This window comes from Bufo bufo, chromosome 1 (genome assembly GCF_905171765.1).
Source record: "Bufo bufo chromosome 1, aBufBuf1.1, whole genome shotgun sequence".
NCBI classification, from domain to species: domain Eukaryota; kingdom Metazoa; phylum Chordata; class Amphibia; order Anura; family Bufonidae; genus Bufo; species Bufo bufo.
The window spans coordinates 54559624-54574032 of NC_053389.1; the positions used below are offsets into that span (position 1 = coordinate 54559624).

At 42.0% G+C, this 14409-nt stretch overlaps 1 protein-coding gene across 8 annotated transcripts in view; it reads right to left on the reverse strand.

Moving 5' to 3' along the window:
- Nucleotides 1-207: 207 nt before the first annotated feature.
- SBK2 (SH3 domain binding kinase family member 2) overlaps nucleotides 208-14409 on the reverse strand; it is a 108369-nt gene continuing 94167 nt past the window's right edge. For all 8 annotated transcript variants that reach the window (XM_040424204.1, XM_040424196.1, XM_040424219.1 and 5 more), the window contains 3 exons: nucleotides 11751-11926; nucleotides 10761-10963; nucleotides 208-875 (listed from right to left, as the gene is read on the reverse strand). In XM_040424204.1, the coding sequence (XP_040280138.1) occupies nucleotides 330-875; nucleotides 10761-10963; nucleotides 11751-11916 (915 nt within the window). In that variant the 5' untranslated portion in view covers nucleotides 11917-11926 and the 3' untranslated portion in view covers nucleotides 208-329. The remainder of the gene's footprint in view (nucleotides 876-10760; nucleotides 10964-11750; nucleotides 11927-14409) is intronic.

The window sequence follows — 14409 nt, forward strand, 5'->3', positions numbered from 1 at the left end:
GTGAAATGCATCAAGCTGTGCAGTTAAACAGGGAATAATATGGCTGAAAGAGACTTTAGGGAAAGAGACTTTTTTTTAAACTGGTATGCTTTAGGTGTAATTGCTGTAATAGGACAAGTCTGCTTGTCCCAAAGTGAGTTGTGTATCTAGTACCCAAGTCCAATAACGATTACATTAGGCAAAAATTGCTCAAAGACAAATCAACAATGCTTTTAGAAGACACCGCTTTACTGCTTGCTTAAATACATGGCATTACAATACTACAGAATAGCATAAATGTAAATTAAATATGAAATGTACAGGGAGGAGGGACTGTGTAAGTAGGCCGCTTATTTCCATGTGTCCGCCCTCCATGGATAGTCTAAATACCATAGGGCTTTGCTCACAGGACTCCTGTTACATGGATTTAAGGCCAATAACTGCTTGAGCATATCCATCGCCTCGGATGTCAATTTTTTCCAGTGCCAAGCTAAATGTTCATGGCTTCCAGTTTCCTGCCATATGATAAAGTCTTCAAAGAATGGGTCAGATGCTACAGTTTGTTCCCATGGGAAATACCCTGTCAGCAAACAGAAGAGAAGCACTCCAAAGGCCCAGGCATCAAGAGCGAAATCTATTGATACCGCGTCTCCATTCTGAGTATTGCTCAATTCCGGTGCAGTGTAGGGGATGACCCCCGAAACAAGTTTAAGCATCGTACCCTTGGGGCGAGTTAAGCCAAAGTCTGTTAGTTTGATTCTTTGACAGTCAGGGCCAAAAAGAAGCACGTTTTCAGGCTTGACATCTCTGTAGACCAGACCTTTGCTATGAATGTACTCGAGCGCGCTGACTAGTTGATTGGTGCATAATTTGGCAACCGGTTCCGGCACACCTTCCTGTAATAATAAATAAACTATGTTTAAAAAAAAAAAACAAGTAAAACATTACAGGAAATGAAAGCTAACGTGAAAATTCAGAAAAATGGCCATGGTCAGTTTCTTCACTGGCTATGTTAAAGGGAGGCTGTCACCACCTTCTTACTTAAACCGTACAGGGAAAATCCTCAGCCACATCAACTTCGGTACTGCCTCCCATTGAAAACAACGGGAGGTGGTTACAGTGCATCTCTGAAACCCGTGCCAAAAAAACTCAGTCTGAACATACCCTTGGATGCCTTGTTTAGTGCTCTCATTAAGAGAAACAAAATAAGAGTATTGCAGGTTTGATACCTTTTAATGGCTAACAAAAGTAGAAGTAATGATGTTACAAAGCGAGCTTTCGAGACATCACCAGTCCCTTCATCAGGCGTACTACAAGAATATATGAAGAAACAGCAATATAAATACAATAAGAACAGAGACATGGGGGAATGAATGGACATTTGAAAAATAACAGAACAACCGTTTAAAGATCTTGAGAATGAGTCCTTAATTATCTTACAGATAAGGGGTGTGAAAGTTTTATGGTCTCTAAATTAGTGTCATCTCAGAGACCTGGTGCCCCGACTATGTCTATAGAAGACTCTTTAGATTGTAGTGTGTGTCATAAATCCCGGGGACAAATTCAAATAAATCCCCGGGATTTATGACATGCTACAAGATCTAAAGAGTCTTCTATAGACATAGTCGGGGCACCAGGTCTCTGAGATGACACTAATTTAGAGACCATAAAACTTATCTGTAAGATAACTAAGGACTCATTCTCAAGATCTTTGATATGTTGTTCTGTTATTTTTCAAATGTCCATTCATTCCCCCATGTCTCTGTTCTTATTGTATATACCGCATTTGTCGCCCCATAAGAGGAAAAATCCCCCTGCGTCTTATGGGGGCGAATACTAATGAAGCGCTTCCATTTTGGAAGCGCTCATTAGTACCGGAGGACCGGGAAGCGGTCCAGGAGCAGGAGAGGTAAGTGGGTTTTTAATTTTATTTGCTCTGGGGCTTATACTGGGGGCATAATAAATGTCACTGGGGGGTCATAAATGGCACTGGGGCACATAACTGGCATGCGGGCTAATGGGGGGGTCATATATGGCATGGGGGTCTGATCTGGGGTCTTATTAACATTGGGGGTCTGATAAGAGGGCTGATTAAGGGGCTTATTAACATTGGGGCTGTCAGATGAGTTGTGATTAACATTGGGGGTCTGCTTGCTAGCCTGATCTGAGACCTAAGGAAAAATATTTTTCTAAAACTAAGGTGCGTCTTATGGGGCGAAAAATACGGTATATTGCTGTTTCTTCATATATTCTTGTAGTACGCCTGATGAAGGGACTGGTGATGTCTCGAAAGCTCGCTATGTAACATCATTACTTTTATTTTTGTTAGCCATTAAAAGGTATCAAACCTGCAATACTCTTATTTTGTTTCGCTTAATGAGAGCACTAAACTAGTTTTCTATTGGCTAACACAGTACCAGACTTTTTTCTTTTGGCTTAGATGCCTTGGTCACTATTTACTGTGGCATCTAAGGAGTAAACAGCCAGTATCAGAGGTTTCTCTGATGCCATCCATTGTGTGGGCCCAGTCACCGTTGCTCTGAGTAGTAGTGCAAACTCAGAGGCTCTACTTATGCTTCTAGAGCAGCGACTGTTCCTGCACCGCAACTAGGTAGGGTTGCGGCACCTGCCCAGTCGCTGCTCTTGTGCCGCCACTTGGAGAAGCAGCACAATATTGTCAGGGCTGGCTGAGGCATCTTCAGCCACGGGGACAGACCCTCACAGGTGAAGAACTCTGCTTGATGAGTTGAATCGATTAACTTATCTCTAGTCTAACCCTTCTCTGAGTTGGCGGCACTTCACACTGCACATCTGTGGCAGAAATCAGAGTGCAAGCCTGAGATCTCGTATAGAATATGTCTTGGGTTTACAATATGCAAATCGGACACTTGTGAACATACTCTAAATGACATGAAAGCATAAAAGTCAGCGGGTGACATCTAGAGGACAAACTCTAGTATTGCAAGTGCATAGAATTAAAGGAAGCGGTCCTATATTTCTTTCTGCTGTTAAAATCAGTTAGCAACACATATATTTTTTCTAATCTGTATTTATTTTCCAATTGCAGATTTTTTTTATTCTATTTCCCGAACTTGATTATGGGGGCTGCCATGTTGCCTTAACAGCATTTAGAGATATAATTTACAGCAGCCACCATGGGCCAGAGACACAATGGATAGGAGGGCAACCCATTGACTTCTAGGCATGATCTGTGACCTGTGCAGAGGTCAGGAGGGTGCAGATAAGCTGTGATGTCACCTAATGTGAATGCTGGATCCGGTGTTATCTATATAGAAGTGATATTTGCCATCGTAACTTTTCCCTGATCTGTACAGAGCAAGAATGGTGCCTATTATTAGGCTTAGTGACCAGCAAAAGCTGCAGGATTTGAGTATTTTTAAAAAAAATATAGATAGTGACATGGGAAATGAATAACACTGAGTAGGGGCTCTAAAATGCAGTTAAAATCATTAAGAGATGTGATAGAAACACAATAGCAATCAAGCCCTAAACTAGTAATTGTCGAAGGCTTGCATAGTAAAATATAAATTTTCGCAGATGACACTAAACTGTGTAAAGTAATTAACACTGAAGAGGACAGTATACTACTACAGAGGGATCTGGATAGACTGAAGGCTTGGGCAGATAAGTGGCAGATGAGGTTTAACACTGACAAATGTAAGGTTATGCACATGGGAAGGAATAATGCAAGTCACCCGTACATACTAAATGATAAAACACTCAGTAACACTGACATGGAAAAGGATCTAGGAATTTTAATAAACAGCAAACTAAGCTGCAAAAACCAGTGTCAGGCAGCTGCTGCCAAGGCCAATAAGATAATGGGTTGCATCAGAAGGGGCATAGATGCCCGTGATGAGAACATAGTCCTACCACTTTACAAATCAATAGTCAGACCACACATGGAGTACTGTGTACAGTTCTGGGCTCCTGTAAACAAGGCAGACATAGCAGAGCTGGAGAGGGTCCAGAGGAGGGCAACTAAAGTAATAACTGGAATGGGGCAACTACAGTACCCTAAAAGATTATCAAAATTAGGGCTATTCACTTTAGAAAAAAGACGACTGAGGGGTGATCTAATTACTATGTATAAATATATCAGGGGTCAGTACAGAGATCTCTCCCATCATCTATTTATCCCCAGGACTGTGACTGTGACGAGGGGACATCCTCTGCGTCTGGAGGAAAGAAGGTTTGTACACAAACATAGAAGAGGATTCTTTACGGTAAGAGCAGTGAGACTATGGAACTCTCTGCCTGAGGAGGTGGTGATGGTGAGTACAATAAAGGAATTCAGGAGGGGCCTGGATGTATTTCTGGAGTGTAATAATATTACAGGCTATAGCTACTAGAGAGGGGTCGTTGATCCAGGGAGTTATTCTGATTGCCTGATTGGAGTCGGGAAGGAATTTTTTATTCCCCATAAGTGGGGAAAATTGGCTTCTACCTCACAGTTTTTTTTTTTGCCTTCCTCTGGATCAACTTGCAGGATGACAGGCCGAACTGGATGGACAGATGTCTTTTTTCGGCCTTATGTACTATGTTACTAATTGATGTATAAGCATTCGCACAGCAGAAGTGTGGGGACTACAACCTCCAGATACAATTTTTGATTAATGTGAAATCTACTGAATTACAACCACAGAGGAGGGAACCTAGCCAGTTCCAAAACGCATCTGGTGTACACTATTGTTCACACAGAAACATCAGTCCTATTATATGCAGAGTATGTTATATAGAGACTTCAAAAATTGTATCTGGCTGGCCAGCACTTCTAACCTCTTCTTATGTCATCAGTGATTGCAAGGAAGATACATTTATTTGGAAGTAATACAAGTTGCCATCTTGCCATGGTAAGCTCCCTGCTGAACTGTGCACGAGGCACAGCTCAGCAGGGAGAGTGTCAGTAGCCATGTTGGCTACTGGCATTACAGTGATTGGCTGGCCGGAAACGCGTCATCGGGTGCTTTATAGCACCCGATGACGCATGTTCGGCTCATTTGTAGTCAGGGAGAGCTGAGCATAGGAAGGGACAGAGAGTGTAGGGAGTGTAATTGAATATTTTTTTTGTACAAAAACGTTTCAGAGACCCAAAAGTCCTTGTAAGGACTATTGTGTGTGACAGCAGCAGCAATATATGTTTGTAGTGCAACCTGCGCTAATTTGCTCAGTCTTAGGGAGACCTGTGCATAGGAAGGTACAGACAGTGTAGGGAGTGTAATAGGAAGATTTTTATACAAAAAAACTTTTCAGAGACCCAAAAGTCCTTTTAAGGACTATTGTGTGTGACAGCAGCAGCAATATATGTTTGTAGTGCAACCTGCGCTAATTTGCTCAGTCTTAGGGAGACCTGTGCATAGGAAGGTACAGACAGTGTAGGGAGTGTAATAGGAAGATTTTTATACAAAAAAACTTTTCAGAGACCCAAAAGTCCTTTTAAGGACTATTGTGTGTGACAGCAGCAATATACAGTTGCAAGAAAAAATATGTGAACCCTTTGGAATGATATAAATTTCTGCACAAATTGGTCATAAAATGTGATCTGATCTTCATCTAAGTCACAACAATCACAGTCTGCTTAAACTAATAACACACAAAGAATTAAATGTTACCATGTTTTTATTGAACACACCATGTAAACATTCACAGTGCAGGTGGAAAAAGTATGTGAACCCTTGGATTTAATAACTGGTTGAACCTCTTTTGGCAGCAATAACTTCAACCAAACGTTTCCTGTAGTTGCAGATCAGACGTGCACAACGGTCAGGAGTAATTCTTGACCATTCCTCTTTACAGAACTGTTTCAGCTCAGCAATATTCTTGGGATGTCTGGTGTGAATCGCTTTCTTGCGGTCATGCCACAGCATCTCAATCGGGTTGAGGTCAGGAGTCTGACTGGGCCACTCCAGAAGGCGCATTTTCTTCTTTTTAAGCCATTCTGTTGTTGATTTACTTCTATGCTTTGGGCCGTTGTCCTGTTGCAACACCCATCTTCTGTTGAGCTTCAGCTGGTGGACAGATGGCCTTAAGTTCTCCTGCAAAATGTCTTGATAAACTTGGGAATAAATTTTTCCTTCGATGATAGCAATCCGTCCAGGCTCTGACGCAGCAAAGCAGCCCCAAACCGTGATGCCCCCACCACCATACTTCACAGTTGGGATGAGGTTTTGATGGTGTGCTGTGCCTCTTTTTCTTCACACATAGTGTTGTGTGTTTCTTCCAAACAACTCAACTTTGGTTTCATCTGTCCACAGAATAATTTGCCAGTACTGCTGTGGAACATCCAGGTGCTCTTGTGCAAACTGTAAACGTGCAGCAATGTTTTTTTGGACAGCAGTGGCTTCCTCTGTGGTATCATCCCATGAAATACATTCTTGTTTGGTGTTTTACGTATCGTAGATTCGCTAAGAGGAATGTTAGCATATGCCAGAGACTTTTGGAAGTCTTCAGCTGACACTCTAGGATTCTTCTTCACCTCATTGAGCAGTCTGCGCTGTGCTCTTGCAGTCATCTTTACAGGACGGACACTCCTAGGGTAGCAGCAGTGCTGAACTTTCTCCATTTATAAATAATTTGTCTTACCGTGGACTGATGAACAGCAAGGCTTTTGGAGATACTTTTATAACCCTTTCCAGCTTTATGCAAGTCAACAATTCTTAATCATAGGTCTTCTGAGAGCTCTTTTGTGCGAGGCATCATTCACATCAGGCAATGCTTCTTGTGAAAAGCAAACCCAGAACATGTGTGTGTTTTTTATAGGGCAGGGCAGCTGTAACCAACACCTCCAATCTCATCTCATTGATTGGACTACAGTTGGCTGACACCTCACTCCAATTAGCTCTTGGAGATGTCATTAGTCTAGGGCAGGGGTCTGCAACCTTTAAGACATAAAGAGCCACTTGGACCCGTTTCCGAAGGAAAAAAAAAACTGGGAGCCGCAAAACCATTGTGACATTTAAAACAAATATAACACTGCATATATTGTTTCTTACCTTAATGCTATATACAGGATCGTGCAGTCAGCTGTCAATCTGAAGAAAAAAAGGACTTTTTCACTTAACAATGTAAAATATATTTTAGCAAATTAATAGCTAATTAAAATATTTAATTTACCTTTACCAGACCACCCCCAATCATGTGCCAGTAATACCAGACCCCCCAATCATGTGCCAGTAATACCAGACCCCCCTCCAATCATGTGCCAGTAATACCAAACCCCCCTCCAATCATGTGCCAGTAATACCAAACCCCCCTCCAATCATGTGCCAGTAATACCAGACCCCCTCCAATCATGTGCCAGTAATACCAGACCCCCCAATCATGTGCCAGTAATACCAGACCCCCCTCCAATCATGTGCCAGTAATACCAAACCCCCCTCCAATCATGTGTCAGTAATACCAAACCCCCCTCCAATCATGTGCCAGTAATACCAGACCCCCCTCCAATCATGTGCCAGTAATACCAGACCCCCCCAATCATGTGCCAGTAGTAATACCAGACCCCCCCCCCCAATCATGTGCCAGTAGTAATACCAGACCCCCCCCCAATCATGTGCCAGTAATTCCAGGGGCCCCCCCAAATTCCCCAATGATGTGCCAGTATAATACCATTATGTGCCAGACTGCCAGTTAAAAAAAAAAAAAATTAACACTTATACTTACCTCTTTGGAGCGATGCTATGCAGGCCTCTTCCGGCCTGTGTCCCGACTCCAGCGCTGTACGGCTCAGGTGGCGCGATGAAGTCATCGCGCCGCCTACGACGGCCTCTGATAGGCTGCCGGCCTAGTAGTGCCGGCAGCCTATCAGAGGAACAGGAAAGGGACACACCTCCCTGCCCTGCTCATCCGCACAGCCTTCTGTTTGTATCGCTGTCCTGAGGACGGCGATGCAAACAGATCACTATGGAGATGAGCGATTCGCTTCCACAATGGAAGCGCTCATCTCAGTGCCTGCCCCGCCGCCGCACACACACTGCTCATGCCGCACACACACTGCTCATGCCCATGCCAGAGCCGCGGCAAAGGTTCAAAAGAACCGCATGCGGCTCCAGAGCCGCGGGTTGCTGACCACTGGTCTAGGGGTTCACATAGTTTTTCCACCTGCACTGTGAATGTTTACAGGTGTGTTCAATAAAAACATGGTAACATTTCATTCTTAGTTTAAGCAGACTGTGATTGTCTATTGTTGTGACTTAGATGATGATCAGATCACATTTTATGACCAATTTGTGCAGAAATCCATATCATTCCAAAGGGTTCACATACTTTTTCTTGCAACTGTATATTTTTAACGCATCCTATTAACCCTAATAGATCTCTATTAGGGTGAATAGGACAAGGGTTCAAAAGATCCCAGGTTATAGCCCCCTAAGGGGGCTAATATTTAATAAGTAAAAAGTAAAAAAAAAAGTTTAAAGAAAATAAAAAAAACAACTAAATATTAAAAGTTTCAATCACCCCCTCTTTCTTAGCTCCGACCTCAAAGTGATTCGCATGCGTGGTAACCACCACTAGATGCAGGGAAGAAGAAGCACTCTGTGCTACTTTACCAGAGCCGAACAGAACCCGCTGTTAGCCGGAAGTTATGGGCGGAATGGTAAGAGGCCAACGGGCGCAATCATGTATATAAACTCACCTAAAGAATTATTAGGAACACCATACTAATACGGTGTTGGACCCCCTTTTGCCTTCAGAACTGCCTTAATTCTACTTGGCATTGATTCAACAAGGTGCTGATAACATTCTTTAGAAATGTTGGCCCATATTGATAGGATAGCATCTTGCAGTTGATGGAGATTTGAGGGATGCACATCCAGGGCACGAAGCTCCCGTTCCACCACATCCCAAAGATGCTCAATTGGGTTGAGATCTGGTGACTGTGGGGCAATTTTAGTACAGTGAACTCATTGTCATGTTCAAGAAACCAATTTGCTTTGTGACATGGTGCATTATCCTGCTGGAAGTAGCCATCAGAGGATGGATACATGTTCTCATTCTGTTTACGCCAAATTCGGACTCTACCAGAAATCGAGACTCATCAGACCAGGCAACATTTTTCCAGTCTTCAACAGTCCAATTTTGGTGAGCTCGTGCAAATTGTAGCCTCTTTTTCCTATTTGTAGTGGAGATGAGTGGTACCTGGTGGGGTCTTCTGCTGTTGTAGCCCATCCGCCTCAAGGTTGTGCGTGTTGTGGCTTCACCAATGCTTTGCTGCATACCTCGGTTGTAACGAGTGGTTATTTCAGTCAACGTTGCTCTTCTATCAGCTTGAGTCAGTCGGCGCATTCTCCTCTGGCCTAGCATCCACAAGGCATTTTTGCCCACAGGACTGCCGCATACTGGATGTTTTTCCCTTTTCACACCATTCTTTGTAAACCCTAGAAATGGTTGTGCGTGAAAATCCCAGTAACTGAGCAGATTGTGAAATACTCAGACTGGCCCGTCTGGCACCAACAACTATGCCACGCTCAAAATTGCTTAAATCACCTTTCTTTCCCATTCTGACATTCAGTTTGGAGTTCAGGAGATTGTCTTGACCAGGAGCACCCCCGTAAATGCATTGATGCATCTGCCATGTGATTGGTTGACTAGATAATTGCATTAATGAGAAATAGAACAGGTGTTCCTAATAATTCTTTAGGTGAGTGTATATACTGCGTTGCAGAACACATATTTATGTATATAGAACATCTATACATGCCTCACTAATATGATTTAAAAAGATGAATTGATAATGTTGACAGAGAAATATGCATACCTGACAATTTTTCATAATGGAGAAGAAGGAAGATTCAGGAAAAGGGATATACCAAATATATTGGACTTATACCATTTAAAAGAGGACATGCCCTCAACCTGGAGCATTTGTCACACTCTAAAGTGAATACAGACATTATAAATAATATGGACCAGAGACCAGATGCCTTATATATCCTCAGGATAGGTCATCAGTATCTGATAGGTGGGGGTCCAACACCTTGCACCCCCACAATGAGCTGTTCGAAGAGGCTTGAGTGCCTTGATGCAATTTTGTAACAAGTCTATATTTTTTTTTCAAATTCTTTTTTTTGGGCGAAACGTCTTCTCAAAGCAGAGGCTTAGGCACAACCAAAAGTTAAGATGTATAGAGTTTATTCTTGCCACTGATGCTTATGACTGCATACACACATCTTCACCAAATCATCAAAAAGACCAAAAATAAAGTCACAAAAAAGGTAAGACCTTAGAAAACAGTGATTTAACATGTACAAAAGTGAGTGTGCCTTCAAATCCTAAACATTTCCAAAAATCTGACAATCTTGGAGTGCATTACGACCGTGCGATGGCTATGCTCATTTTGCAAACCGCAAACCACAGATCCACAAAACGTGGGCACCGACCATGTGTGCTCTGCATCTCCCTGCGGACCCATTGACTTCAATCATGCGTATGGATATTAATGGATATGAATTATCTTATCTACAGTATGTATAATACACTAGACTTAATATAGCATTGATAAAATTCACGTTTTATCACTTGACCACCTTGTTCTCTATGACCACCCACCTCTGGCTGTGAAGGTCTCCACCCCTACTAAGTAACATTCTGGGTACAGCTGATACACTGTGCTGTAACTAGTATGGTGGGGCGGGTCGGCGAATGACAAAGGGATTTTCTTTTGGTGTTCTTTGAATCCTGGGTCATGTACTATCCTGACTATACTCTACAGTATATCAGCAATACTTTTTATATCAGGATACTGACATCCATTTACTTACTGTTGGCTTTATAATGGAGATAAGATCCTGATGCAAAGCAACTTCATACAAGAACCCATAGTGATCAGAAGATTCAAATGCAATGCCGAACATCCCAATGATGTTTGGGTGAGATGAAAGACAGAGAGCCACACAGTATTCATACAGAAAGTTTTGCCGCTTGGTAAAAGTCTTTGGGAGGAGTTTTAAAGCCATAGGTGTTCCTTAAAAGTAGAAAAATTCAAATAATGTCAAGATATAATATTGATAGATCACATTTTACATTGTATTAAAACAAAGCCGAACGTGTTAAAGGGGTTGTCTCCCTTCAGGAAATGGCATTTATCATGTAGAGAAAGTTAATGCCAGGCTCTTACTAATGTTTTGTGACTGTCCATATGATTAGGCCGCAGTATTACTTTGTCTATAGTTGTGCCATGGCCGTGTCTACCAATGGCTGCTAAACAATATATACCGGACAGTATCACAAGTTATCACATCAGAGCATGTATGGCCAACATGGAATTTTTTAGAGTCACTGTTTACAGACTTTTTTTCACCTAATTTTTGCAGTTGTGTATGGAGACTTTACAGAAATGCTCCATGGGAAAATAATATTCAATGAGGTATCTCCCAGAGAAAGAGAACCATCTTGCTAGTGCTACCTTTTGGAAGTAGCTCCCTATAAGTCAAAGTCTAGTGAGGGACAAACACCCCGAGACAGCTGTCTACAGATGGATATCTGACTTGATTATTTTCCCTTGTGATGTTTCAAAGCGAGTTGGACTTTGACTCATAGGGAGCCACTTCCAGAAGGTGGCGCTAATGAGGTGGTTCTCTTTCCTTTGGAGATACCTCTTTGCAAACATAATACCACAAAGTCAAGTAAACTGGCACCAGCAGGCACGAGAGTGGGAAGTGATCAGTTTAAGCCATAACACACACACAATTACGCTGAATGATTTCACTGAACACTTTTTAATATATTCACGTTATTTGTTTCTTTTTTACCTTTTTGACGATGGATTACCAGAGTCACTTGACCATATTTTCCTTTTCCCAGTTGTTTGATGAATTTGTAATGGTCATCGACCTTTATTGTAATGAGGCTCTGACCGGTAATTTCCATCATCTCCTCTAGCAAATTATCTGCTACTGAACCATTGTTTGGGTCCATGTTTCCAGACCTAAAGAAACAGAAATGTTATGTAAATACCTCTGATATTTAAAGGGATGTCCCATGAAGACAACTTATTCCTTATCCACAGGATGGTTGTCTGATTGGTAGGGCGCGACTGCAGGGGCTTCTGCCAGCCACGAGAACAGAGGTCCGTTCTCCCCTATTTCAACGACGCAGGGGTACCACATGTATGTTACTACATTCAGCTCTGTGGGGCCGCCAGAGATACTGTAGCTAAGCATTTGTACTCAACTACCTCTGGCAGTCCCATAGAGGTGAATGAAGAGGCCTTTTAATAAAAAAATAAAAACAAAAAATGCCCGTGTGGATAGCCCCATTGATTTCAGTTGGTTTTAAAAATGGCCATATGACGGGTTTGTGTGAATGTACAGGGACGAGCTATTGATTTATAGCTTTTTCAATAATTAAATGGATTCTGAATGGTAATAAAAAGGCAACCATAATAAACCACGATTAAAGGAGGACAAGAAGCTTCTTTGTTGCATAACTGGACTGAATTGGTGGAAAAACTAAAATTTCATATATCAGATTTTGGTACATGATTCGGAGGGAATTGTTTTAAACAAGATACCTTAAATTGCAACCTTCAACCCCTTTATGACCAAAAAACTTCTCACAAATTTTTGTTGGTTCTCAGCCTTGCAAGAGCCATAATTTTTTTTTTCTTTTCTGTTCACTTGATGTATATGTTATATAACGTAGGTGCACAGAGTGGCTTGGGCCTGTCCTTGGTGCACTTACCTGCTCATTTTTATATGGATTATGCAATATATATGAAGTGTATGTGGCACATGCTACACACAAATTTCTTTTAGACAACTTTTGTGCAAGCTTTTTGTCTGTGCCTACTTTATGCCTTCTTGTGTAGCAGTTTTGGCATGTTTTGGACATGACCACTTTCTAAAACAACAGCATATATTTAGACACATTTAACACCTTGTCTGATCCCCATATATACACAGTGGAAAGCGGGTTTTTAAACGAGGAGTGGGCACTATAGCCAGATCATGTCTGCTGTGTTAGATCACAAACATCTAATCCCTCAGATGCCGTGGTCAATTGTAACCATGGCAGCTAAGGGATAAATTAACGGGAGCGGGCTGCTCCCAGTGAATGAACGACTCCCCTGAGCCTCGATCAAGGGAGCTGTTTGGTTGCTATGGAATCCTGGAGCCTTGTAATGGTTCCCAGGCCTGCCAAAGCAAAGTTCCTATTGAGTCCTGCCTTTTGCAGGACTCAAAATAAACAAAACAATTTTACAATAGACTGCTATGGTAAACTATTGTAGTCTATGGTATAAGCAATCTAATGATCGCATGTTTAAGTCCCCCTAAGGGGGCTAAAAATCAAGTTAAAAAAAATATATTGTTAAAACATTAAAAAACAAGAGAATTTAAAATTCAAATCCCTCTTTCTCCGTTTTACAAATACAAATAAATAAAAAATAAAATAAAAAAGCATCATTGGTATTAGCATGTGCAAAAATGCCTGAACTATCAAAATATAAATGTATCAGTCAAGAACATAACAACAAAAATCAAAACGCCAGCTTTGCCTCCCAAAAAAAGTGAATGAAAAGTGATAAAAAAAATCATACACACTCAAAAATGGTATCAGCAATAACTGCAGCTCTGAAAAAAAGACCCGGTACACCGCTCTGTAAAAAAAATATACAGTGATCCCTCAAGATACAATGGCCTCAGGATACAATGTTTTCAACATACAATGGTCTTTTCTGATCCATCGTAAGTTGAAACTAGACTCAAAATAACTGTATTAGTTGCTAGTTAGCAGCTGTTCCTGACTGTTATATGTAAGGACTTGTTTTATTTGTCTTAGTTATCTGCTTAATTTTCTCTTATCTTAGATGACATTTTGGGGCTTTGGAACCGATTACTCAACTTACAATGGTCTTCCTGGAACCAATTAATATTAACTCGAGGGACTACTGTAAAACGTTATTGGGGTCAGAATTCATTAATTTTTTTTTAAATAAAGCACAACAAAAACTATGTAAATTTGGTATTGCTGTAATTGTACTGACCTTCTGTAATGGGGAGCCGGCGACATCCCGCTCATGAGGAAGAGCAAAGACGCAGCAGGCGCCCGCGCCTCGGGGGGGGGGGGAGGACCCAGGCGCACACGTCTCCTCAGTGCGGCAGGCATCCTCCATCTCCTAGACAACAAGCAGGTAGGGAACTGAGCGCCGAAGTTAATGAGTCGGCGCTCAGGTGTACTGAGATGCTGGTCATGGGTCATGTGACGCTGGCCGCGTCATGTGACCCATCAAGAGGACCTATTTAAGCAGGTAACCTGCTGGCCACAGGTTGCCTGTGATTGGTCTTACTAGCGTATCCTGCGTGTGCGACTTCGGTCTGTTTGACCTCGGCTTGTACTTGACTCTGACCTGGTGTTACCCCTGGTACTGGCGCGATCTCCTGGCTCTTGACCTCGGCTAGTACTCTTGTT